The sequence below is a fragment of the Echiichthys vipera genome (genome assembly GCF_963691815.1).
Source record: "Echiichthys vipera genome assembly, chromosome: 13".
Classification (NCBI taxonomy): Eukaryota; Metazoa; Chordata; class Actinopteri; order Perciformes; family Trachinidae; genus Echiichthys; species Echiichthys vipera.
The window spans coordinates 17,139,845-17,162,424 of NC_139838.1; the positions used below are offsets into that span (position 1 = coordinate 17,139,845).

The following is a 22,580-nucleotide window of genomic DNA, read 5'->3' on the forward strand; positions in this document are numbered from 1 at the left end:
TTTGACGGGCTTCAAATGAAAGCCCTAGTGCTACGCTTTTGGAGGGAAGAACTCCCAAAATACATCTGTGAGATTGTGAGTGCTTGAAAAAAATGAGTGAAATGGTGAAATAAAAAAACAAAAAACATTGTGAGTGAAATGATCTTGGAATACATCCAGGCAGCGTTCCAGAGGGAAACTTATGATGTGGATGTTTATGGATTTGTGGAGGAGGGAAACGTTGATGGGCCTGTGGCTGAGGGATCCTGCTGGAGGCAGACGGGGTGATCACATGACCACTTTCTTGGCCCAAACAGCTGTTGCCTCCATCTGTACCATCCATGCCCCGCTGCTGTTCTCCTCTACGCTGAAGTGGGAAGCTGCTCAGGGCAAAGTAATACACCTCTGGAGGACCATGAGAAACAAATGCTTTACTGCACTACCTTGTAGCTAAGATCAGCTGTATAACCCAGTCTCTGGCCATGCATACTGACCCTCAGTCTATTCAAATGTCTACTCTAACTGATTTTAAGATTAAAAAAAAAATCTAAAAATTCTACTTACAGAAAAATAAATATATCTAATCATTTGATTATTAATCGTTATCATTTTTCATGTAAAAAATGCCAGAGAATGTCCCTACAGCTTCTCAAATGTGTATTTGTTGCCTTTCTTTTTGAATGTGAATGCAAATTGAATATAATGGGGTTTTAGACAAAGGGACATTTTAAGACGTCATCTTGGATTTTTGCAGAACCTGATGGTTTATAAAAAGTGAAGGTAATCATTATTTGTATGTCAATATTAAATAAATACCTACATACGTAAATATTGCTATGGAATATTTGTTAATTAGTCAACATAGCAAATTAAAAAAAAAGCTAATTCTATTTTAAAGATAAATTTTTCAAAGTACCCTTTTTATTTCCTGGCACTTGATTTCATGACACGACATTTATGTATTTCAGGTTTTATTTCACAGGCATATTTATTCATTTGTTCCATACTGACAAAAACAAGGTTCAGTTTTTAATTTGTCTTTTATCCAATCAACAGAACAAGCAGACAAAAAACAGAAAAACTGTCAGATTTGGCAAAGTTAAAGATTAGATTATTAGAAATACAGTAAGATTGTAGGCTATGACGTGAACCAGACTCATGTTCAACAACGAGAACGCTCATTCTTAATGTTTCTAGGTTTAAGGCTTTAGGTGGACTCATTAGAGCCGGACACACTTTGCTCATGTGTCCTTGAAACAGGAACCAGTGAGCGGGGGACAAACGGGGGATGGAGGCCCTTTTTTTTGCTGATGCCTGCTCCCAGGGAAGAGTTGCATATGTGTCCTCTACTAAGGTCAGCTCTTCTTCCCTCTGTGTGACTGTGCTGTAGAAAAAAAAACAGCGCTGCCTGCTCGCCAAGCAAACATGAAAACACTCTCAGATCTGACGGGTGCACTACTGAGATGTGGGGGAAACGTCTTGACAGTGTGTTGACAGACACTAAGGCGGAGGTTACTTCTTGTTTGGGGTAGAACTGAGGTCACGATATAAAATTTTAGATTGCAGGTGCTTTTAAATCGTCGTTAGAGTGTCATTCAAAGACAGAGCAGGAAAACCACAGGTGTTTTAATAATATACATTTTTACTGGAGTTGAACCCATGTCTCGGTGGGTTAAAACAGCTGCAAATGTTTGAACTAATTCACCTTGATGTGCGTTTAAAATTCTTATTTGTCTACAGTTGTGAGGAATTTGCTGTTGGGTCATGTTTTGTGGACTTAAATTACTGTGACATTGTAGTCAAACTGAATTTGAATATGGAGTCAACATTTAGACCACACTGATTTTATTTCTGAATACTGACCAGCAGAAAATGTCCCCATTTTTTTTAACCGTTGCAATTCAACTCTGTAGCGCCTTTTAGTGGACAGATGCAAATACTACATCCACACGGTGCCGCAATCTCTGATATTTTAACAGTGATTGGTGCTTTCTAGATTTATTTAGCAATTTCACAAAAAAAAAGAAGCTTGGTCAGAGAGTACAACACATGACACGTTAGAAGATAAAATTAATCAAATCAAGATATGAAATTAACCAACCTCGGGAAACGTAAAACAGAACAGAAAACGTTTCTGTGGTCTGAACCCAGCTCCAAAGCACTGACGGCGTCTGCGCTGGGATGGCCAGACACACACAAAACCAACTAGACCAACTGATCTTAAATATTAACTGGCGTGGTCCAGGTTGTTTTATGCATTTCTACGCAGCAGAGAAGCTGCAGTAGATTCCCCAGTGATCGCTAGTGAAGCGTCCACAGTCCAGCTTCTCCAGCCCCACCAGAGCCATGTGGTCGGGGGCCAGGCGCGGGACGCCATCCTTGGCAGCAGGGCGGAGGTAGACCCTGTCAAAGCGGCAGCGACTGACGTAAGGAACAGCCTTGTTGTTGTTGGCTCTGGTGTCCCACGTGTAGCGGCAGTGCTCCTGTTTTCCCAGTCGCTCCCACACATCGCAGACACTGGGGGGAAGACCCACCTTGGCGACCTGAGACGGAGCCCAGGGCAACAGTTATTAAAAGAGGTGCGAGGACAGGTTATGGTAAAATTGATGACCTAAATTGTGAGCGTAAACATAATCGTTGTATTACCTTTTGAACCATTACACATCATATTTTTCTACATGACGTAAAGACAAATGACTGACCTCAGTGTCCCTCAGGTTTGTGTCCCCTCCAAACAGGACGGTGACATCGTCAGGCGCCTCTCTCATCCTCTGCATCACCACTCGTAGCTGCTTCATCCGCTCCGCCGCTTGGCCTTTGCAGCTCTCAAGGTGGGACGTCATCAAACACAGCTTCTGACCTTTGAAAGTCACCTGATTCCGAAACAGAAAAATCCAACTCTGTATCAACCAACGGGAGCTGATCGTGCCATCGACTGTTGGAACAACTATCTGTGCACGAACCTGAACTACAAGGAGATTCCTCATCATTTGAGTGGTAGGGTAAGTTACTATCTCGCTCTCCACAAATTTGACCCGTGACTTCTTCAGCATCATCCCAGTGAAGTAACCGTCTTCACCACCTGGTCGTCACAAATTAAGAGGAGGGACAGTTTATACCACTGAGCTCAGCCACAGTTGATCCATTGTTCTTTTTTTCCATATTTAGTGCAACATGCTGTGTACCAACACAGACAAGCACCGGGTAACAACAACAACAACAACAACAACAACAACAACAACAACAACAACAACATCAGGAGTGTAGACCAATTTCTAGACATTTTAACTTGTCATGGTATGAAAAGCACAGGTAAATGGCTATGTTCTATTCAGGTGAGGCATGACGGTGTGACAGCACGCACAATCAGGACCCTGGAGCTGAAGCAGCAAAATAGAATTCAGCCATGTTTATTTGTCTACACCTGTGTTTTTCCTGCTGTGACTTGTCCAATAGTATTCAGTGAAAACAGCCAATTGAGCTCACCGTACCTTCAATGATCAGGTAGCTGACAGCCCGTTTCTTCAAGTACTGGACGTAAGGTGGAATGAGCTCCTGCAGGAACACCACGTCAGGAGTGTATCTACATGAAGACAAGATTCACGTACACATTGGGTCTCCAGGGAGCACTGATTTCAGTTTTGTTAAGTTGTTGGTAAAGCCCATCACAAATTAAATCTTTGATCAAGTCATGCCAACGGAGAGCAACATTGTATAAACCCGCTTACAGGACTAAGAAGGAGCACAGGCCCCTGGCACGCTCTCCAAGGTTGTCTGTATCAAGTCCATCCACGTTCCAGGAGATCAGCGACAGTTTCTCGTCACCTTCTTCGGAAGTTTTGCGTGCGGCGGCTGGGCTGTCTCCAGTCAAATCTATACTGGGGAATTTTCAGGGACTGTTAATTAATTTGGATTTGTTTAAATGTTGTCTAGTTATAACAAGTAAAGAGAGTCATGTCAACACACACACACACACACACACACACACACACACACACACACACACACACACACACACACACACACACACACACACACACACACACACACACACACACACACACACACACACACACACACACACACACACACACACACACACACACAGTAAACTTACCAGTCTTCTGGAGGTTTTTCCTCAACCTTCTGCTTCTTTGTTTTGGGGCCGGTCTCACTCTCTGTTATATCTTCTTCAAATACTCTCTCCATATCAGCCTCGAAGAATGAGTTCAAAGCTCTCTGAAAAACAAGTTAATGTCAATTGACTGAAGATGTCCATGCCACTCATACCAGCTTTTAAAACATTTGTTAGCTCTTTTTGTTTAAGCCTTAGCCGGTGTCCCAATGAGTTAAGTAAATTGAACTAATGGCTGGAGCATTCTGTGTCGAGCTATGAACAGTCCCTGTCTGGGGGTTATTATGTCCCATCTCGAGAGCTTATTGTAGCAACTGTACCTCCATCTCCCACTCATTTTCAGCCAGACAGCTCTGAGCCACCGCGCTGTCAGACCCTGTTATTGCAGCAAACTCATCGCAGAGACGACTTCTGTTTTCCTCCACATTAGAAACCGATGGTCTGTTCGAGTTTGACGTAGAAGCCATATCTTCTATCCACTTGTTTCTCTCACAGAACTGCACAAGAATGAAACGCAAACATTAGTTTCTCTCCTCTGTGTTATTTCAGGCGCACCAGTGAAAGGCTTCCGGGTGAGTTTGCTAATTATAAACAAATCCCAGAGCAGCAAAACAAGTTGTAAGTGTGCTCACAGTTGTAAGTGAACAACTCTAAATGATTAGGAACAATATATTTTTTACTTTTGCGGTGCTGTTTGCTTTCTTAGCCGAATTTAAAACACGAACATAGCAGATTTAGATCATGATTTAGATTCGCTTTAAGTTTCGCCCCGGACGATTTGTCGAGCGCACCAGTTTCCGGTGTGAAGTAAACAGAAGCTTGACATTGTGCCGCATCTACGAGCGTTAAACATGGTTTCACTGAGTATAAATTCGTTAAAACAAGTAATGAAAGCAATGATAGATACTCCAGGTTTCGACAGAGTCCTGAGCAAGGTAAAGATAAACAGTTGGGGACATTTATTGAGCGTTTTTATATTAGTTTTTGCAACTGTGAGCACACTTTGTAACTTACTTTGCACTCATAAACACAACTGGGTGAAGACAGCATGTCAGACAGGTATTTGTGCTCCCCTCAGGTGGACCTCTTGTCTGCCACACCGGGTAAAGTGGTGTGTGAGATGCGGGTAGACGAGGAGCACACCAACCGGGGAGGGACGCTCCACGGCGGGTTGACAGCCACCCTGGTCGATGTCATCTCCACCATGGCCATCATGTATACGGAGAGGGGAGCACCAGGAGTCAGTGTGGATATGAACATAACGTGAGTCCATGTCGACATGTGTCAACCTTGGAAAAAAGCTGGGATCAATCCCCTCACTGGTCCCCCAAAACCCGACATTCTTGGTTTTATTTAATTTGAAATGATTTTATTTGCATATTTTTTTTTGTAACTTTTTATCTGAATGTCATTTTATGTTTTTCTTTCCAATGCTTTTAGTGTTTTATGTTAAGCACTCTGTATCACCTTGTTATTGAAAGGTGTTCTACAAATAAATGTACCTTGTAGATTAACCTGACATTTAAATGGACATTTGATCCATCGAATGGACACATGTAACCACAGATTTCATCAGTTGTAGGGTTCATAACATAATGCCTTGTATTGTGAGATGTGTGGAATTAATCTTAAAATTGCTCACATATGGATCTGGGATTTACAGTTACCACCTTGAAGACTAATTTTTCTCATTAATTTATTTCTCCCCCAATGACTCTTCTAATTTTAATCTCAGGTTAAAACAAATCTAGTGACCTTTAAGTTTATGTCAGGCATCACAATATCAGGCATGGCTGTAGCTATGGTTTTGTAAATAGAAAGTCTCTTAAGTTTAGTAAATTTTAATATTTTGTGTCGCCTTAAAAGTGGTCAAATGTGAACATACCGGTTCTCAAAAATACTACAATCAGTATATAAAAGATCATTTGTAAGAGTTATGTGGTAGAACGTAAACCTCATGCTCCTAAAACCCCTAAATGCCAGAGTCAGAGAAAAAAACAGGTGGTCTGATTTCAGGCCTTGACCTTCAGTCTGTTAACTGCGTCAGATTGAAGATTAACTTCATAAACTAGAAATGACTGGAAACAAATGTCAATGTCTTCCAGATACATGAATGCTGCCAAGATTGGAGAGGAGGTACTCATCACTGCTCACGTTCTGAAGCAAGGACGGACGCTGGCGTTTGCTACTGTTGACCTCACCAACAAAGCCACGGGGAGGCTCATAGCACAAGGGAGACACACTAAACACCTTGGCAGCGGCTAAACTGTTTGACCTCTGTGGTGCTGCCTGTAAATCACATATCCTGTACTGTCAAAACAAGCGAACAGCTTGTGTTGTTACACATGTCGTCAACAGTTAGATAAAAGCTGTAAGATCACACTACTGTATCAATGGTACCATTTCATGCACATGCAATAAAACAGACAAGAATTATGCTTTCAGAATTTGCATTGTATTGGGATATGCTCAGCAGTATTGATTTGAGAATCCACAGAAGAAAAAAAAACAGAAGTTACACACCTTATACCCTTTTAACTGAACACACTGAATCAACAATGAGCAAAATTATATGTGCTATGTACTTCATATCCTTTGACAAGCAAGCCTGCAAAACCCAATTTTAATTTGATAAGCATGGCGGAAAATTATCATCATTTTAGTCGGTCAAATTAAACAAAATCAGTTCGCTCTCAGCAAGTTTTGTTAGCTAAGTTAAACATTAAGTATGTTACCATTTTGGCTTCTCACCAACCCACATCCCAAATGAAACAAAACATAAAACATCAGATTTCAGTAGCTTACATGAATGGTGCATGAACGGCTTGACAGTGACAATGACCTTCAACATCTAACCAACATGTCTCAACTTTGTGTACAACGCCTTTCAAGTCACTCAGATTTTAACAAAGGCCTGCCTAGCATGTCTCAGAGGAAAGCAAATGACACCAAAACATTTTTTTTAAAGTCCAGCAAAAAAAGAAAAGAAAAACTAAGGCGGTTTTTACGAAGCAATACCTACACCATATGATTTGACAAATATTGTTCATCTTGTTTTCTTTTCTTATACAGGTGTTTTAACACCTTTTCACACCTGTCCTTGGTCAAAAGATTGTGTAAAGTTGTTCTAGAAACCCCATTCACATTACAAACAAGCTTTAACAATCCTTTCTTATGACAACAAGGATATAAAACATGTCCATCTGAGAACCACCGTGAAGACCTGTGTATTGTTTGTTCCTGTTTTGATGCAACATAAAGAGTTCCTTCAATGACCGGTGCTGTTGACAGTGCGGCTCCAAGAGAACAACCAACCACTCAAAATCAATGTTCGTGCAGGTTCAAATGAACAAAAATGGATGAGTGAGTAGGAGGGAATGAAGAGGGAGTAATACAAAAGGGGGGAACCAATCCAAAAATGGCAGAGAGGTGAGAAGGAACATTGGGAGTGTGAGGGGAAAAAAAACAAGGATGGGAACTGAATCAGCTTCAGGTCAGGGAGGGGAGAACGAGTAGGTGACAAAAAAGGAGAGATCCAAGCACAAGTTCAAATCTTTTAAAAAGGAAATGGGTGAAGATGAGTACATATTTGCTTCTGAAGGCTTAGGCAAAAGGGAGGGGAAGGACCTTTCCCTATGTGGCTGGGTGACGCAGGGAGCCTTAATCAGGCATGTATGGGCGGAGGTGATCCTCGATGTCTCCCACACCCCAGCAGGTCAGCTGGTCCTGGGGCAAGTACAGGCAGAGGCTGCACAACTTGAACACTGTGGCCTTGGTTTTAGGAGTCTGCAAGAGAGGTGGACAGAGAACATGTGTGGTGAAGTGTTGGGACGCTGTCTGAGGTTTCCGTTCGTCACATCACTAACATTAAGATTTCAATGGGCTGACTCACCTGTAAGTGCTGTCTATCCATAAAGAGGAATACAGACTGAGTTGGGTTGTTCATGACCATTCCAGCCTTGTCTTTGCGACCCAAAGCATGCAAGCACTGCTTCTCGTAGTCTCCATGATGGAATTCAAACTTGGCCTGTAAGTCAGAGGAGATACTTTTGAGCCAAGAAGTACATTTGTTGCATCCAGACAAGGGCAGGGGATACACATAGACTTAATGATTCAATTCATATTTTTAGATGCCACACAGAATGTGAAATGTATACATTGCGGCAATCAAGTCACTACAACGTGCCCAAAAAGGTCATTTTCATTGAAGAAAAAACAACAACACGGCAATGACAGTCAATAGCTGAATGTGATAATCTGTGTGACTATTTTACGCATGTGGGCCTAAACATATCTGGTTTTAGTCTTGCTGCATATTGCAAAAACAAATCAATAAAATTGTAAAATTCAAGCTTGGGAAATAGTCTGTAGTATTTATGTTATTTTTTGGGGTTTATTGGTTGGTTAAAAGAGTAAGTTTAAGACGTTACCTTGGATCCTGGGGAAATGTAACAGATTATTTTCACTGTTTTCTGACATTTAATTAACAACTAATCTAGAAATAAATCAGCATATTAATTTAAAATCGTTGTTATTTGCAGCCCAAATTATAATCACAGTTAAAACATTTACAGCTGAGTAATCTGACAAGATGCCATGCTCTGACCTGAACAGGCCTAAAGGGTTCATCATCTGCCCCCTTCCATCTGGAGAACAGCAGACAGACAATCTTCTCAATGTCGTTGCGTGGCCAAAGGATGAAGTCCATCTCCTGTGTGCAGCCTATCACATCCTGTGAGAAGAGAGTTCAATGTAAAACATAACCCGACGTTGTCTTCTTCAAGCTTCCCCCTCCTCAGATGGTGCACTGACTTACCCTTCGCATTGACTGATATCGGGGAGCATGCAGTTGCACAACATCTTTTTGGAGGAGTTCTATCGAACTCTCGAGAGAATAGCTGGAATCTCGCACACCTCGTAGGATGTTTTCTTCATAGTTGTTGGTCATCACTGGCACCACTTCAGCTACCTCAAAAAGTGCAGACTTCTTCTTCTGTAGTGACAAAACAGATACAAGCAAACATTTGAAGTCATGGTCTTGCCATGCCAAGTCAGAAAGCAACATTTAAACGTGTGAGCAAGAGCTAGAGAAAATTATAATAAGAAGTATGAGACCAGTGCGATTTAAGTCTAGAATTACGGTGTTCTTCCATTTTACGGACAAACCTTTTCTTTGAAAACGAAGGCTATATAAATCTTGAAGTCAAACTGATCTGCCAAAGATTCCCTTTTCTTCCGAAGTTGAGCTCGTAGTCGATTTCTTGTTTGATTTCTTCGTGAAGTTGGGTCCCCCATGGTTAGATTTTGATGGTAGTGTCCTCTTCTCTTGCGCAGAATATTTTGGCTACACTCTCTACTTATTTTATTTATAAGCTGGTCAAAGGATGGAGCTAGCTACCCTTTGCAGAAACAACGCATCAAACAACTCTATATCTGTAAAATACCCACTAATTACCAACTGAGAAGGTCAACAAATCAGAAACAAAACTAAGTCATTTTAATTTTGTGTAAAAGGGCAGTGTTGAGGAGGGGAATGGTCAACAAGCTAAGACTACATCTCCTTATTACTTGTTCAGAAATCCACGTTTTAAGACATGACTTTTAAGCCAAATTAGCTTTTTTTTTCTCAACCTGCCATCGACAAGGGATTACAACAGAGATCTTTAAATGAAAGAGCAGCTCAAATTTGACTAACTTTTCTTCTGAGAATGTGACTGAAATCAACAGATGCTACTGTAAAAAACCCATAGCAATATTTTTGCTAGTGAAATCGAGGACTACGGACACTAGCAAGCAGACAAATATTCTATTATTTGGGTCATTTCAAAGTCCCTCATCCATAGCTATCGTTTTGTGTTTGTTTCTCTGTAGAGTTATGTGCGTGTTACAGGCGGATCGGGAATACAGACGAACATGGCAGGTAAATACAGATGCCAGGAGATGTTGGCACCGGGTAACATCGAAGACTACTGCGAAAGTACCTTGACATTTCCTCAACTTTTTTTACTGCCACTCATTTGGCCCAGGGCCTGCGGTGCTGCCACTGCTGATAGACATTGTTGTGGGCGTATTTTTCTCTTTAGCACACTAGCTAAAGTGAGCTAGCAGGCTAATCTAGGGCATTCACTTCCCAACACTAACTAGTAGTGAACCAACGAATATAGCTACATCTTATCTTCTGACTGATTGGCTTAATTGAGGCCTACGTGTGATTGGCTTAGCTAGCGTACAGTCATCTTTCTACGCGTTTACATTTTCTCGCGAGATTCAACGCGACTGCCAGTGTGCTGTGTGTGTGTCAAAAGACCTGCAACGGTTCGACCGACTAACTGTTTTCGCTCGTGCTCAGCATTTTTAGCTTTAGGGTATGACGTGTTCAGTCGTGTCTTATCAACTACGTCATGGGCCTAAAATCAGTTAGGGGATTCGAAAGCCAACCGACGACGAACGCTGAGTGGCGAAATAAACGTTAGCCGAACAAACTCTCCCCTTTCCCCCACGTCTGAAGTGTCGAGGTGTTTTCTTTCTCTTCTTTTCTTCAGTCGTCACAACCTCCGACTCGCCCTGATGCATGCCATGTCAAGATAAATCGACAATCCAGTTGAAGTCCTCCGTTCTTTCAGTCGACGTGTGGCGTGTTCTGTCTCCCGGCGGGCCCATATTTAACGGCGTGTCGTCCAACGTTTGTCCGTTTGGTTTCTTTGTGTGTGTTTTTGAGGAGCAGCTGATAATAGCACACACACACAACAAGCTCGAGGATCCACAGCCTCCCCAAAATGGCCGCCACAGTCAACTACAAAGATGTGACGTGTGTTGACATGTGACCGCGCAGGGGCGAAAAAAACAACAGCTTTTCCTTTTTTGTTTTTATTGAAAAGAAATTCATTTACAATATCGTTGCACAGAAAACACAACAACACCTCTCAACATTAGGTATGGAGGTCTAAACATGACTAAAGTCTCAAATAAATAAATGCATACGTAAATGAATACATGTGTAAATAGACAGATAAATAAATGTTCACCTTTATTTCTGTGTCCATATGATAAGGAGGTGGGAGGTCCCATTTAGTCATGCATTTATTTCTTCATTTATTTCTTCATTTATTTATTTATTGCAACGTTTAGTCCTCCATATAGGGCAAATTGGATAACAATAACTTAAATTGTGTTTGAAAAATTATATGTAACAAATGAAAGCGAATATTTTTTTTTAAAAAAAGGGAAAAAATAAAATAATAACAGGGAATCTAAATTATTTTATAGTTGCCAGGTGTCCTCAATCACCTTCATCGTCATATAAGCACAGGGGAAGATCTTTTTTCTATGTCCATGGGAGAGATCTTGCATGTTTTTTTCCCCATTACCTTCACCACCGAGATGACTGGCCACAAAATCCAGCTTTAAAACAGAAACAAATGACTTGGTTTGTAAAAGAAAAGCTGTAAAAAAGAAATTAAGACTATATGCCACTTTTATGTTTATGAATGTGTATGTGTTAAATTGGTTTGATATGGAATATTTTTTAAGACATTTTTTAGGAAAACGAGATATTGTATTTGTCACGACAAGAAAACTGTATATTTTGAACCTATTTTTTTAAATTATTCAAGAAACCACCAATTCAACCATTTTAAATAGAATTTGGACATTATATTCAACCATTACATGGACTAAACAAAGTAATGCAATGAAAACAGTTTGAATTTGTAAAGCCTTACATATTTTTCTTTAATGTTTGTAATTTGTGTTATGGTACCCCTATGTATATAATTTTGTCTTGTTCTGTTCATGTCTGTTAATGTATTTGTTTTTTGTGTGAAAATAATTGTATGGTGAAAACATGAAATAAAGAATAATAAAATAAAAAAACAACAGCACGAAAAATAATCTACTATCTGTCGTTACTTTCCAACTTTAAATACTTAAAGTACATTTTAATTGATGCTATTATTATTATTTCTACATTTATAAATACATTTTTTTGGCGTTGTGCTTAAATCTGGAAAATGTTTTTATTTAATATTTTCAATAGAAATAATAAATGAATAAATAATAAAAAACAACAGCAAGAAAATGAATCTACTATCTGTGGTTACTTCCAAACTGTAAATAACAGATGTACTTGTTATTGTGAGGGAGAAACTATTGAACATGTTTTTGTATATGGTTTTCATTTTACTTCTTTATTTGGTTTGATTTACAGAAGTACCTTTCAAAATGTTTTGTAAAATTAATAATAATAACAAAAATTTATTTATTACTTATTCTTAACAATCTCAAATATTTGGCAGATGACACATACATATTTAATTTGTCACAATCTTATCAATATCCATCAGATTATTTGGTATAACCAACTACCCTCCTTTTATATTTTAAAATATTCAGATTTTAAATCATATTTGACCACTAAGGAAAACTTAAAACTCAAATATAATACATTTTGCAACACTATTAGATTATTTAGGCATTTCAAATGTACTCCCTTAGTTTAGCAGCTGACCCCATATTTTTGTTTTGTTATACTTCATTCCTTTTTTTATGTTTAACTTTCTTATGCATTTTAATTGATGCTATTATTATTATTATTACATTTATTCAAAAAACTTTTTGGCTGTAGTGCATAACTCTGGAACATGTTTTATTTAATATTTCCAAATAAAAAAATTAATTTTTTTTAAAAAACAACAGCACGAAAAAAAATCTTCCTCGTGAGCACAGACTGTATAAATAATAATCATATTATATATATTATATTATTTATTATGACTCATTATACAGTCCATGCTCGGGCGTGACGCCTTCCCCACGTGACCGAGTGGGCGTATTTAAGCCCCTGGCGCGAGATTCTCGGAGCAGAGAGAAAAAGCTTTCACCACCACGCAGCAAGTCACACCAACGGTAAGTCAGTTTAACGGTTATCTACTTAAATATCGCCTTAATTTGAGGCTCCTCACATCTGTTGTCCGTTCACTGTTGCTGCCATCAGCCTCCGTTGTGCTGGCTGTTTCCGTGGCCGCTTAAATCATCGTATTTCTGTAGTTATGAGTCATTTGGCCTTTTGTGAAGTTACCAACTCCTCTACAGAGGTGACGACACCCTTAACGATAATCATGTCCTTCCCAAGCTAATTAGGTCGCATTAAGTGCTACATGTATAACTATCAGTGTCGCGTTTGAGATTTAACGTTAACTTCTCATTTTAAATTAGCAAGTTAGCTTACTTTGGCAGTTTTGACCCCAAATGTATGTGACTTCCTGTTGATATTCATTAACGTTTTCTCCATTAGGTTCCTGAAGGAAAATGAGTTTCAGTGGAAAGATGAAACACAGCCACCAGAGGTCTGATGAGAATATGAAGGTGAGCGACGCTAATTTGTCGTCTGTCTGCGACGTGAACTAAAGTTTAGTGCTGAGGTTCACAGCGTAATACCATAGACTGTATAATGAATTCATTTCTACAGTCTATGGGTGATACACAAGCCACTTAACAGCTGGTAGATATGTCGTCCTACAGTAAAGGGCTTTTTTAAAAATGGTTAAAGTAAATAGTAGCTATTAACAAATATGGATTTATTACTTGTTCTTAACAATCTCAAATATTTGGCAGATGAGACATGCATATTTAATTTGTCTCAGTCTTAGCAAAAATACTATATCCATCAGATTATTTGGTTTAACCAACTACCCTCCTTTTATATTTTTAAATATTCAGATTTGTCACTATGATGACTTGCCCTTATTTCCATACTAGCTGGCAGAAATAAGAAAATGCAGGTTTTAAATGCCAAATACTCAACTTGATTACCTTATTTTCTACAACTTAAGACAAAGAACAAGTGTTTTTTTTAAATTTATATAAATGGCTGTAGCTTGAGACAGTCTCTCATAAAAAAAAAGACCTTTTAATGGCATGACACACACTATTGTGACGCTGTGGCCAAACATTAACAGTGAGCATGTCGGCTGCTCTCTAATGAGCCTCGGGAGAAACTTTCCCACGGCTGTAAGAATTCAGGCCTGTTGCACATGGCAGCAGTGTTGTAAGCCACTTCACTTATGCCCTCTCCCATGGTGACAGTGTAACTAAAGTAAAGCTTGCAAAGTGATGCTAAGCCTCTGGTGAATAGAGGCTTTGAAAATGAGATCGCAGGTCATGTTAGTTTCCCATGGTGACTCAATGTTGAGTTACTCAAAAACACATCTGGGAAGTGTTTAGGATCTTGCCTTTGGTTAACCATTTTTGCATCCGATTGGTGATTTACTCAGCTGTAAGGTAACACTTACTACTTGTTTTCCAGAGCTTTTTTACACCATCCCAAAAGGCAATGGGACCCCCCAGGCAAACCCTGCAGGTCCTCCAACCTTCCTCTGGCAACACAAATCTGGGGAGGTTAGCTCAGGTATACAGTGGCTTGGCAAGTAATTTGCTTTGGGTGACTTTTGTGTAGGGTTGCATTTGAACCAAATTTTATTGACTGGTTCCACTAACAGAAAAAGTGTAACATAGCCTTTTTGATTATTAATTTATTTGTTTTTTGTCTTTAGGTGGGAAAAGTCATCCCCAAACGGAAACAGTGGAGCGCAGAACAAACTAGAGGTCCAAAGAGGGTCAAGGCAGAAGTTAAATCTACACAAACAGAAGAAACTCACTGTGTGACAGATGGCATCTCAAATGAAGCATATGAACTTATGGTTGTAGGTAAGCATTCATAATGGCTGCACTAAATACAAAATTGTAATAATCCCCCAAATATAAGTCTCTTCAGCTTGATTTTTTTGTTGTTGTAGAAACTCCTCCTTCCACCTACTGGAAAGAGATTGCCGAAGAGCGCCGAAAGGCCTTGTACAATGTTCTACAGGAGAATGAGAAGGTGAGTTAATCACTGAGAGCCGGCTAATGTTTAGCCATCAATTGAGTTGTTCCCACGGACTGAGTCAACCTCAGCTGGCTCCAGTCCAGCTGGCACTGGATTTTGAAGTAACTTTGCACCTGGATGCACTCATTGAAAGCGATTCTGCTGATGTACAAATCCTATAATAAACCCCTTTTAAATTAGGACGGGTTGTTTATATATCTGAAATTTAGCCCTGTTCTTTTTTTTTTTTCTCCACTAAATGTAGCCAGAGTGATAACTGTGCTATTGTCTGATATGCATTATTTTGAAGCAGTCTTTAATGGTTTTGTTTATTATAACCAGCTACACAAAGACATTGAGGCCAAGGATGAGCAGATAACACAGCTCAAGTGTGAAAATGAAGAGCTACAGGAGCTGGCACAACATGTACAGTACATGGCTGATATGATTGAGGTAAGCGCATCTATGTCCTAGTCTCATATTGCTAGAACTATATCCAGAGTCTTTGTCTGAATATTGTCTGGCTACACCATTCTGGGATAAGGGGGAACGCTCTGGCTTGTCTGCATTTCTCTAAACTAATTTCAATAGTCTTGGGTGACTCTAAGCCCTGGATGCAGAAAAGTCAGGCTTTATCATGTGGTAAACCAGACTAGTTGTGTGATGAACTTAATTTCATTCACACAGGTTTAATCCAAGCCTTTCTGTGCTTAATTCTTAACACCAGCATTTATATTGTTGCATGTTCATAAGTACCAGTATGTCAAACTAAAACTACACTACTTTTTACATATCATGTTTTGTTTTTCGTTTTAAGAGGCTGACTGGGAAGAGCCCAGACAATCTGGAGGAACTGAGGGAGATCACTCTTGATGTTGAGGAGGATGAGCATGACGACAGTGAAGTGGTAGATCAGAGTGAGGAAGAAGACTCTGATTACAGTCAAAGTGATTCAGAGGAAGAAGAGACCTCGGACCATGAACAAGATGGACCCTCTGGTGCACAGGATTGACTGACACGTTTTGTATGTCACGGGACTTTGACCTGCTTATATTCACCTGCAGATGTTGGCCAGAATATCTTTGGCAGCTTTTGGAGGACATCCGTTTGGCTTTTAAAAGTAATTGATGTAAATGTTTAGTTATTGAACACTTGCAATTTTATATTTTTACGCCTTTAAATGCTTTTTTTTTTCCTTTGACCTTTTGCTTTCCATGTCAGTTTTAAAAGTAAAGGTGTTCAAAACTAAACCAGAATAGGCCCTTTTTCACAGCAGACATTTTGACAGGTCGCATGAGAAGCACAGGTTTAATTGACTTAATCGCAGAGCTATGCCGTTCAGTTGTTACTTTAGTAGACAGAGCCATTGTCACAGCAAAACAATTATTTGTTGCTTCTATGGAATAAACACCAAGAGTTGTAGCTCTCCCAGCTACTTATGTTGTAAATGCTGAAGGGTCCTACCCAAGCCCCTGTGGGGCTCTTAGGCCTTCTCACATTTTTTTGACAGTTGGAAACTATTAACAAGAGAATTGATTACCTTGTGGCTGGAACGCTTGTATCGTCAAACCTAGTGCTGTAAAATGTGCATTGAGGTGATTTTTGTTAAAGATGAGTGTTGCATTCATTGCCAGATGTGGCCTAGAGAAACACCTGAAGTTTGTTTACATTGTAAAATTGTGCAATGTTATGGCGTGTGTACATAAAGCCCAATGTAAATTAAACTTATTTTAAAGAAACACTTTTCTCTTTGTATGCTGTAATGGGTTTTGCAGTAAGTTGCTGTTTTTTTTTTTTTTTTTTTTTTTAAGTGGAGGAACTGTATTTACACCTGTAGACAACTCAAATAGACTTTAATTCAACATTAAATGGTGTTTGAAATTTTCAGCTTTATACTTTTAATGTATTGTGACAAATGAAACTGCAAGGTCTAAACTTGACTCAGTCGAGGGAAGCAAGGCCGTGCTATATGAAAGTATCGGCTGCAGTAAAGTCTTCAGATTCCAGAAGCACTTCATATTGTTAGTGAGAAGAAATCAAAGGTAAATTAAGTTTTTGGTCTAAATCCATTTCAAAGACAAATGGACACTTGATTTTAACATCTAAAGATTCATAGCCTATATTCTAACCTGTAATCCTAAAGTACATCATAATTTTCATATTCATAATACAAGCCACTGGAGGACAGGGGCGATGTTTCAGTTCTCAACTGGAGGATGTTTGAACCGTATAGGATGAAGTTACAATAATCACATCAGGATGATATGTACCGGCGTTTCAGCAGGAGTGATGGAGACGAGCAACGTTCTGGAGGTGTTTTTTTTTTATCGGGTTTGCATGGGGTAAGAATGAGGGTGGGGTTCAGAATGATGCCTATGTTGCGCATGTAAGTGAAGGGGGTGACGATGGAATCTATCAATGTTGAGGGAGAAATCCTGGGTGGTGCAGATGAGGGAGTTTGGGCCGATGAGGATTTCAGATTTATTGCAGTTGTGTTGCATCCTAGTTGTGACATGAGGCAGGTGGAACAGGGGGCTGTGGAGAGGTAGAGCTGAGTGTCGTTGGCATAGCAGTGGAAACAGGATGTAGAGGACCAAGTACCGAGCCCTGGGGGACACCGCAAGTGACTGGGGAAGTGGGAATTTGCAATTGTTGACGTGAATTGGTTTGTCGGAAAAATACAACTTAAACCAGGTGCGAGCGGTGCCGGTGATGCCGTATTCATGCCTGGAAGAATCTGTAATACCATTTCAGATATTAAAAGTGTAGATCCAAAACACAAAGAATGCTTACATGAATGACATGTCAGTCTTAACCAACAAAATAATTCACATTAAGAACAATCACAATTACATAGTTTTAATTATGCAAAAATAAACTTTATTGCAACTTTTGATGAGCAGAGGAAATACTGCTAACCACAATGAAGAAGTGTAGTATGCAACTAAATGGATGAGTACAGAAGCTATTGACCACAGAGATGGAAAAAGAGTATTTCCAGCAAAGTGTCCCAAGTTATTCTTAAAACCAGTCTCTAAATAATTAATTGCACATTTTGACAACTTGTACTTTGTGGTGATTAAGAACTGAACAGCCAATAAATCAACTTGACCTAACACTGGTAAGCTGCAAGTTTGTAAAAAGAAAGTAGTTCACTCGAGAAAAAAAAAAGAAAATGAACAAACACTGAATGCGGGGATGAATAGATACTTTACCAAAATACTGTAATGCTATTCACATCATGGAAGAAATAAAAGTAACTGTTACTTAAAATATGGACCATGTTTTGCAAAAGGCTGTATAGAAAAAAAACAACTCAACACCGTCTTTAGCTTTTAGTAACGACTTCACACATTTACAGATTATAATACAAAAGAAAAAATACATTTCATAAAAATATTACCGCTTGCTTTTAATCAATATGGCTTTTGGACTGTGCAGTTAGAACCAAATGAGATTCATATCCAGTTTTGTGTTTTCTCTTAGTTTTAAGTTGTGCTTTTAGAGATAAGTCTGAGTATTCTGGCCAAAATGCAAAAGTTGTATTGAAAATACATTCTCCTTTGTGAATGATGAGCTCTTATTAAAAAATTTAAATTAATTATTCCTTTGGTTACAGTAAATCTACCAAGTAATAAAGTAACATTTATAATATATAAGTCCCATTATATTCAAGACCCTTTAGGGAAAAGAAATCTATAATATGATTAGACTATTAGCAAATCGTCTAATCCAAAATAAGAATTTATTTAATATATTTCCTTCAAAATAAACTCTAATTAAAATCAAGCATGAGATCATTCGCATGAGAATAACATGGAAGTCTTTTTAAACCATAAATGATATTTCAAATACTAGACCTGAACATAAATATACATTTCATATACATAATGTCATCTGCACTATTACAGTAACTCCAAAGAATATTAGAATTACAAGTAAATAATAAATAAGATGTGTGAACAAACGTGAGTTTTGTCGTCGTGCACTAGCACAAGACTCAGTAGTACCCTTACAGTGAGAAAAGTGGGAATTAGGCGCTTACCTCGGGTCAGTTAGGTCGGAGGGAAATTAAAACAGACCCAAAACTCAACACTTCATTCTGCAGCTTAAAACGCTTAATTTCTAATCCTACCATTAGCTCACATACTGACTTATGAATGTGCAGTTAACCAAAACTGGGGCCTTTACTCAGCCCAAAGGATCCTCCTCTCTGTACAGTTATTGAGAAAGTGCACGTTCGCAATGCTAAACCAAACGTTTTGCCCTGGACTTGCTCCGTATACCTGGTTGTAAAAATACATTAACAAAAGAGCGTATTTGTGGAAACCAGCCTGCTCGACCACATCAAGGCTCAAATGGTCAAAGCTGACTTTATCAAATGTCTTCTTATGTCAGCTAGGTGCAAAAGAGTCATGTATGTACAGAAAAAATTGCACTTGTTCAACTGCAAGTAGAAAACTCGGATATAAACTGCTGAGTGAGTGAACCGAGGGCACTGTGCTGACCTGTTTCAACTCGACCCCTCAGTTTTCCTCCACTGATGGATAGCCGAGGTCAAAATCTGTCCAAGACAAAGTTAAAGTAGGGCTTTTAAACCACGTCACTTCCTCTTAGAGAGCCAAAACTTGTTAATGGTCCTCCCACGCCACAAAACGCCTATCTTCCAATCATACGAGAATCCCTGAAACTCAAAATGGAACGCACTAGAAAACTGAAATTAAAAATAGACTTTGAAAACAAGCACATATATTACACCGGCTATGTAAAATATGCCATATTTACATGCCTTACAACAGTGCAAATCTTCAGAAAGCGCCAGAAAACAGCTCTATTGATAGACAGTGATTATACAAAGATCATAGTTAGTATAGTGCATGACACAACTGATATTTTATCAGTAAGTGATATAAGGGTTGTGTGCAGTGGCTTGTTGACAGAGGTTATGTTAAGGGTGAAGATGCATTGCTCAAATTCTAGTTTTCGCAGTCTTTGGAGCAGCTTTCAGCGGCTTTGTGTCCAGTCAAAATCGTGCTCCCCAGTTAAACGTGACCGATCTGCCTGGCTCAGAAGGCAGGGAGAGGGAGGGAGGGTGGGGGTGTAGGGGTGTCTGAAAGTGGTGATGAAGGAGGAAATAGGAGTGTAAGTGTGTGTGCAGGAGGGGTATAGGTTGTGTGTCATTTGTTGTTAAGAAAGTTAGTTCGGTGTCAGTTCCTTTTAGGTAGCAGTATCAGTAAGAACAGTGATCTAACGCGGTGGTGTGAAGATCCTTAAGTCTGTGAAAAGCAGATCGAATAAAGCGATCAACAGCCCTGTGAGGTGTGCGGTGCGGGGTGAAGGTGAGGGAAAGGGGGCAGTGCTGAGATGTCATCTGTGATGTTGTTAGGTGGCACGATGGCTCAGAAGGCAGTGGTGACGGCGTTTCCTCGCCGTGTGCCCAGGCGGACGATTTCCCCCGGCACCGTGTCCAGCTGCTCGTACGCCAGCCGCCCCTCCTCACCTGCCACAGACATAAAGAGTTATCTATAAACACACTCAGATTGCAATGGTATCCCTGCAGTCAAAATAGTCCAGCTTTAAGTCACAATAAAAGACAAGCGAGGTACAAACCACTGAAAAAATGAAGAGCATACAGGCTGGATACAAGCTTCAAAAATGTCTTGGACTGAGAAAAGGCAACACTGCATCTCTACTGGGTCTTTGTCAGACACATAGGCAACATGACAAAAGACAAGATATATAATGTTTACATCCTGATAACAGTCACTACGATGTCTTGTTGAACAGTTGCCAGATGAAGACTGAAGAGTGAGAGAACAATTTTGCCTCGTTTTAGCCAAAAAAGGGGGCGTTATACAGTGTGTATCCTCAGCATTTAAGTACTTATAATATACTTTACAGACCACATTTAGAAACATCTCATCAATGAAGTGTTGCAAAAGACCAAGCTGAGCAACTTTGGATTTTCCATACATTTCTTACTCACCAAATGTGAGCAGGGTTTCTATGGCGACATGGCGAAGCTCTTCATCAGCTGAATCACAAAGTGCTACCACCGCCTTGATGCTCTCTACAGCCTGCAGACAGACAGAGCTCTGTGAAGAGGGCACAGCTCAAAGCACAAACAAGACACAATATTTTTTTTCTGATTTAGAAGGATGTCCTCTTTTTAATGACATATACATAATGGTATTGTTACATCACATAATTCCTAAACCATTGTAGCACTTAAGATGAATTGCACAGATTATTTTTGTATCATGCCCTGACCTTCATTTCTAAACTGACAATAACAAGAACATTAACTCAAACTTCTCCGGCTATCTTCATTTGAGAATTTGCAGTTTTTGGTTAACTTTACATTTCAATGTCAGTAACATTACATGACCTATGATTTCACAAACATGAGAAGATACAATTTTGTGATATATTGAGATAAACCCCAAATGGCAGAGACAAAAAAAAAAGGATTGACATCAAAATGAAATAAAAATGTCATTTAGGTTATTTGGATGCCGCTTTACGCGCAGATCCTTGATGTTATGTTTATTTTACACTATAGTTTCTATATTTACACTATAGTTTCTTGTCCCTGGAAATGTTATGTAGATTTATAGCTGGTGTTGTAATCCTGGCTATAAACCTACACGCTAGATACCAAGCAATTTGCATTTTTCCAGAAAGACGTGGACCTTATGTTATGACCAGGCCCCAACCACAGCGATTCCTGGTTGATCAAATAAGTAAGTGCCAAAATTGCAGTTCGCGGAGTGGCCACTGGGGACATGTTTCATAATAGAGCAGTTTCTCATTGACCCCCATGTTAAACAGGCCATTTTAGCATAATTAAACCTATTTAAAGCCTGGTACAAAAAACGTTTCAGTCTGTATGTTTAGGTCATATCTCCATGACAACACAAAGAGGATATTGTATTTGTACCAGGCTAGTTTGTATTTTATTGGAAGTTAAAGTTTATGAATAATCAGGGGCGCGGCCTCTTGAGTGGCAGCTAGCCGCTGACCCTCACTTCTTCTCGGAGGTACACTCAGCCAGATGGACGTATCCCCTCCCCCCAATATCACATCCATGCCCTTTATTGGTAAGAGGAAATGAGGCGGAATTAAAGTCTGACAAGATGGTGACTCCCATAGGCGAGGACGATTGGATCAAGTTGAGAGAACGGACCTTGACGTAGAGGCTATGTCCATTTTTTATACAGTCTGAGGTTTTGACTGACCCAAACAAAAAACCCAAACATATCAAGCAGCTTCTATGAACACAAATGGAGACCTAAAACTGCTCCAAGTATAACTCCAGTAACTGCAGATGATGTAAGAGGCCACTGACCTGCAGATAGCTGAGAGCTGAACACGCCGCCCTCTGGCTCTGAACTCCAGCCTCTGACAGCGCGTGGGTGTAGCACTCTACTGCCTGTACACACACACAAAAATTTTAAACGTGGCTTGTTGCATCTGTCAACACTATTTGAAATGTTTTCTGCGCAAACACGCACACACACACACACACACACACACACACACACACACACACACACACACACACACACACACACACACACACACACACACACACACACACACACA

At 39.6% G+C, this 22,580-nt stretch overlaps 5 protein-coding genes across 7 annotated transcripts in view; 2 read left to right on the top strand and 3 right to left on the bottom strand.

Moving 5' to 3' along the window:
• Positions 1 to 1,183: 1,183 nt before the first annotated feature.
• tdp2b (tyrosyl-DNA phosphodiesterase 2b) lies at positions 1,184 to 4,643 on the bottom strand. Its single transcript, XM_083926172.1, has 7 exons — positions 4,435 to 4,643; positions 4,097 to 4,218; positions 3,708 to 3,857; positions 3,471 to 3,562; positions 2,943 to 3,061; positions 2,682 to 2,852; positions 1,184 to 2,522 (listed from the first exon to the last, which is right to left on the bottom strand). The coding sequence occupies exons 1-7, from the start codon at positions 4,579 to 4,581 to the stop codon at positions 2,241 to 2,243; spliced, it is 1,083 nt and encodes a 360-aa protein (XP_083782298.1). The 5' UTR covers positions 4,582 to 4,643; the 3' UTR covers positions 1,184 to 2,240.
• A 269-nt stretch (positions 4,644 to 4,912) lies between these two features.
• acot13 (acyl-CoA thioesterase 13) lies at positions 4,913 to 6,436 on the top strand. Its single transcript, XM_083925928.1, has 3 exons — positions 4,913 to 5,049; positions 5,193 to 5,377; positions 6,220 to 6,436. The coding sequence occupies exons 1-3, from the start codon at positions 4,966 to 4,968 to the stop codon at positions 6,377 to 6,379; spliced, it is 429 nt and encodes a 142-aa protein (XP_083782054.1). The 5' UTR covers positions 4,913 to 4,965; the 3' UTR covers positions 6,380 to 6,436.
• Positions 6,437 to 6,553: 117 nt separating this feature from the next.
• Positions 6,554 to 10,890, bottom strand: cUnh6orf62 (chromosome Un C6orf62 homolog). Its single transcript, XM_083925927.1, has 5 exons — positions 9,281 to 10,890; positions 8,931 to 9,107; positions 8,721 to 8,846; positions 8,007 to 8,141; positions 6,554 to 7,900 (listed from the first exon to the last, which is right to left on the bottom strand). Exons 1-5 carry the CDS (start codon positions 9,407 to 9,409, stop codon positions 7,775 to 7,777), a joined length of 693 nt encoding a protein of 230 aa, XP_083782053.1. The 5' UTR covers positions 9,410 to 10,890; the 3' UTR covers positions 6,554 to 7,774.
• Positions 10,891 to 12,981: 2,091 nt separating this feature from the next.
• Positions 12,982 to 16,557, top strand: gmnn (geminin DNA replication inhibitor). The gene is made up of 7 exons (XM_083926051.1): positions 12,982 to 13,018; positions 13,407 to 13,477; positions 14,418 to 14,519; positions 14,665 to 14,818; positions 14,908 to 14,990; positions 15,318 to 15,428; positions 15,793 to 16,557. The coding sequence occupies exons 2-7, from the start codon at positions 13,421 to 13,423 to the stop codon at positions 15,985 to 15,987; spliced, it is 702 nt and encodes a 233-aa protein (XP_083782177.1). The 5' UTR covers positions 12,982 to 13,018; positions 13,407 to 13,420; the 3' UTR covers positions 15,988 to 16,557.
• Positions 16,558 to 18,802: 2,245 nt separating this feature from the next.
• The window catches only part of ripor2 (RHO family interacting cell polarization regulator 2), a 66,373-nt gene continuing 62,595 nt past the window's right edge, over positions 18,803 to 22,580 (bottom strand). For all 3 annotated transcript variants that reach the window (XM_083925820.1, XM_083925819.1, XM_083925821.1), the window contains exons 20-22: positions 22,324 to 22,407; positions 20,962 to 21,052; positions 18,803 to 20,475 (exon numbers count right to left, since the gene is read on the bottom strand). In XM_083925820.1, the coding sequence (XP_083781946.1) occupies positions 20,375 to 20,475; positions 20,962 to 21,052; positions 22,324 to 22,407 (276 nt within the window). In that variant the 3' untranslated portion in view covers positions 18,803 to 20,374. The remainder of the gene's footprint in view (positions 20,476 to 20,961; positions 21,053 to 22,323; positions 22,408 to 22,580) is intronic.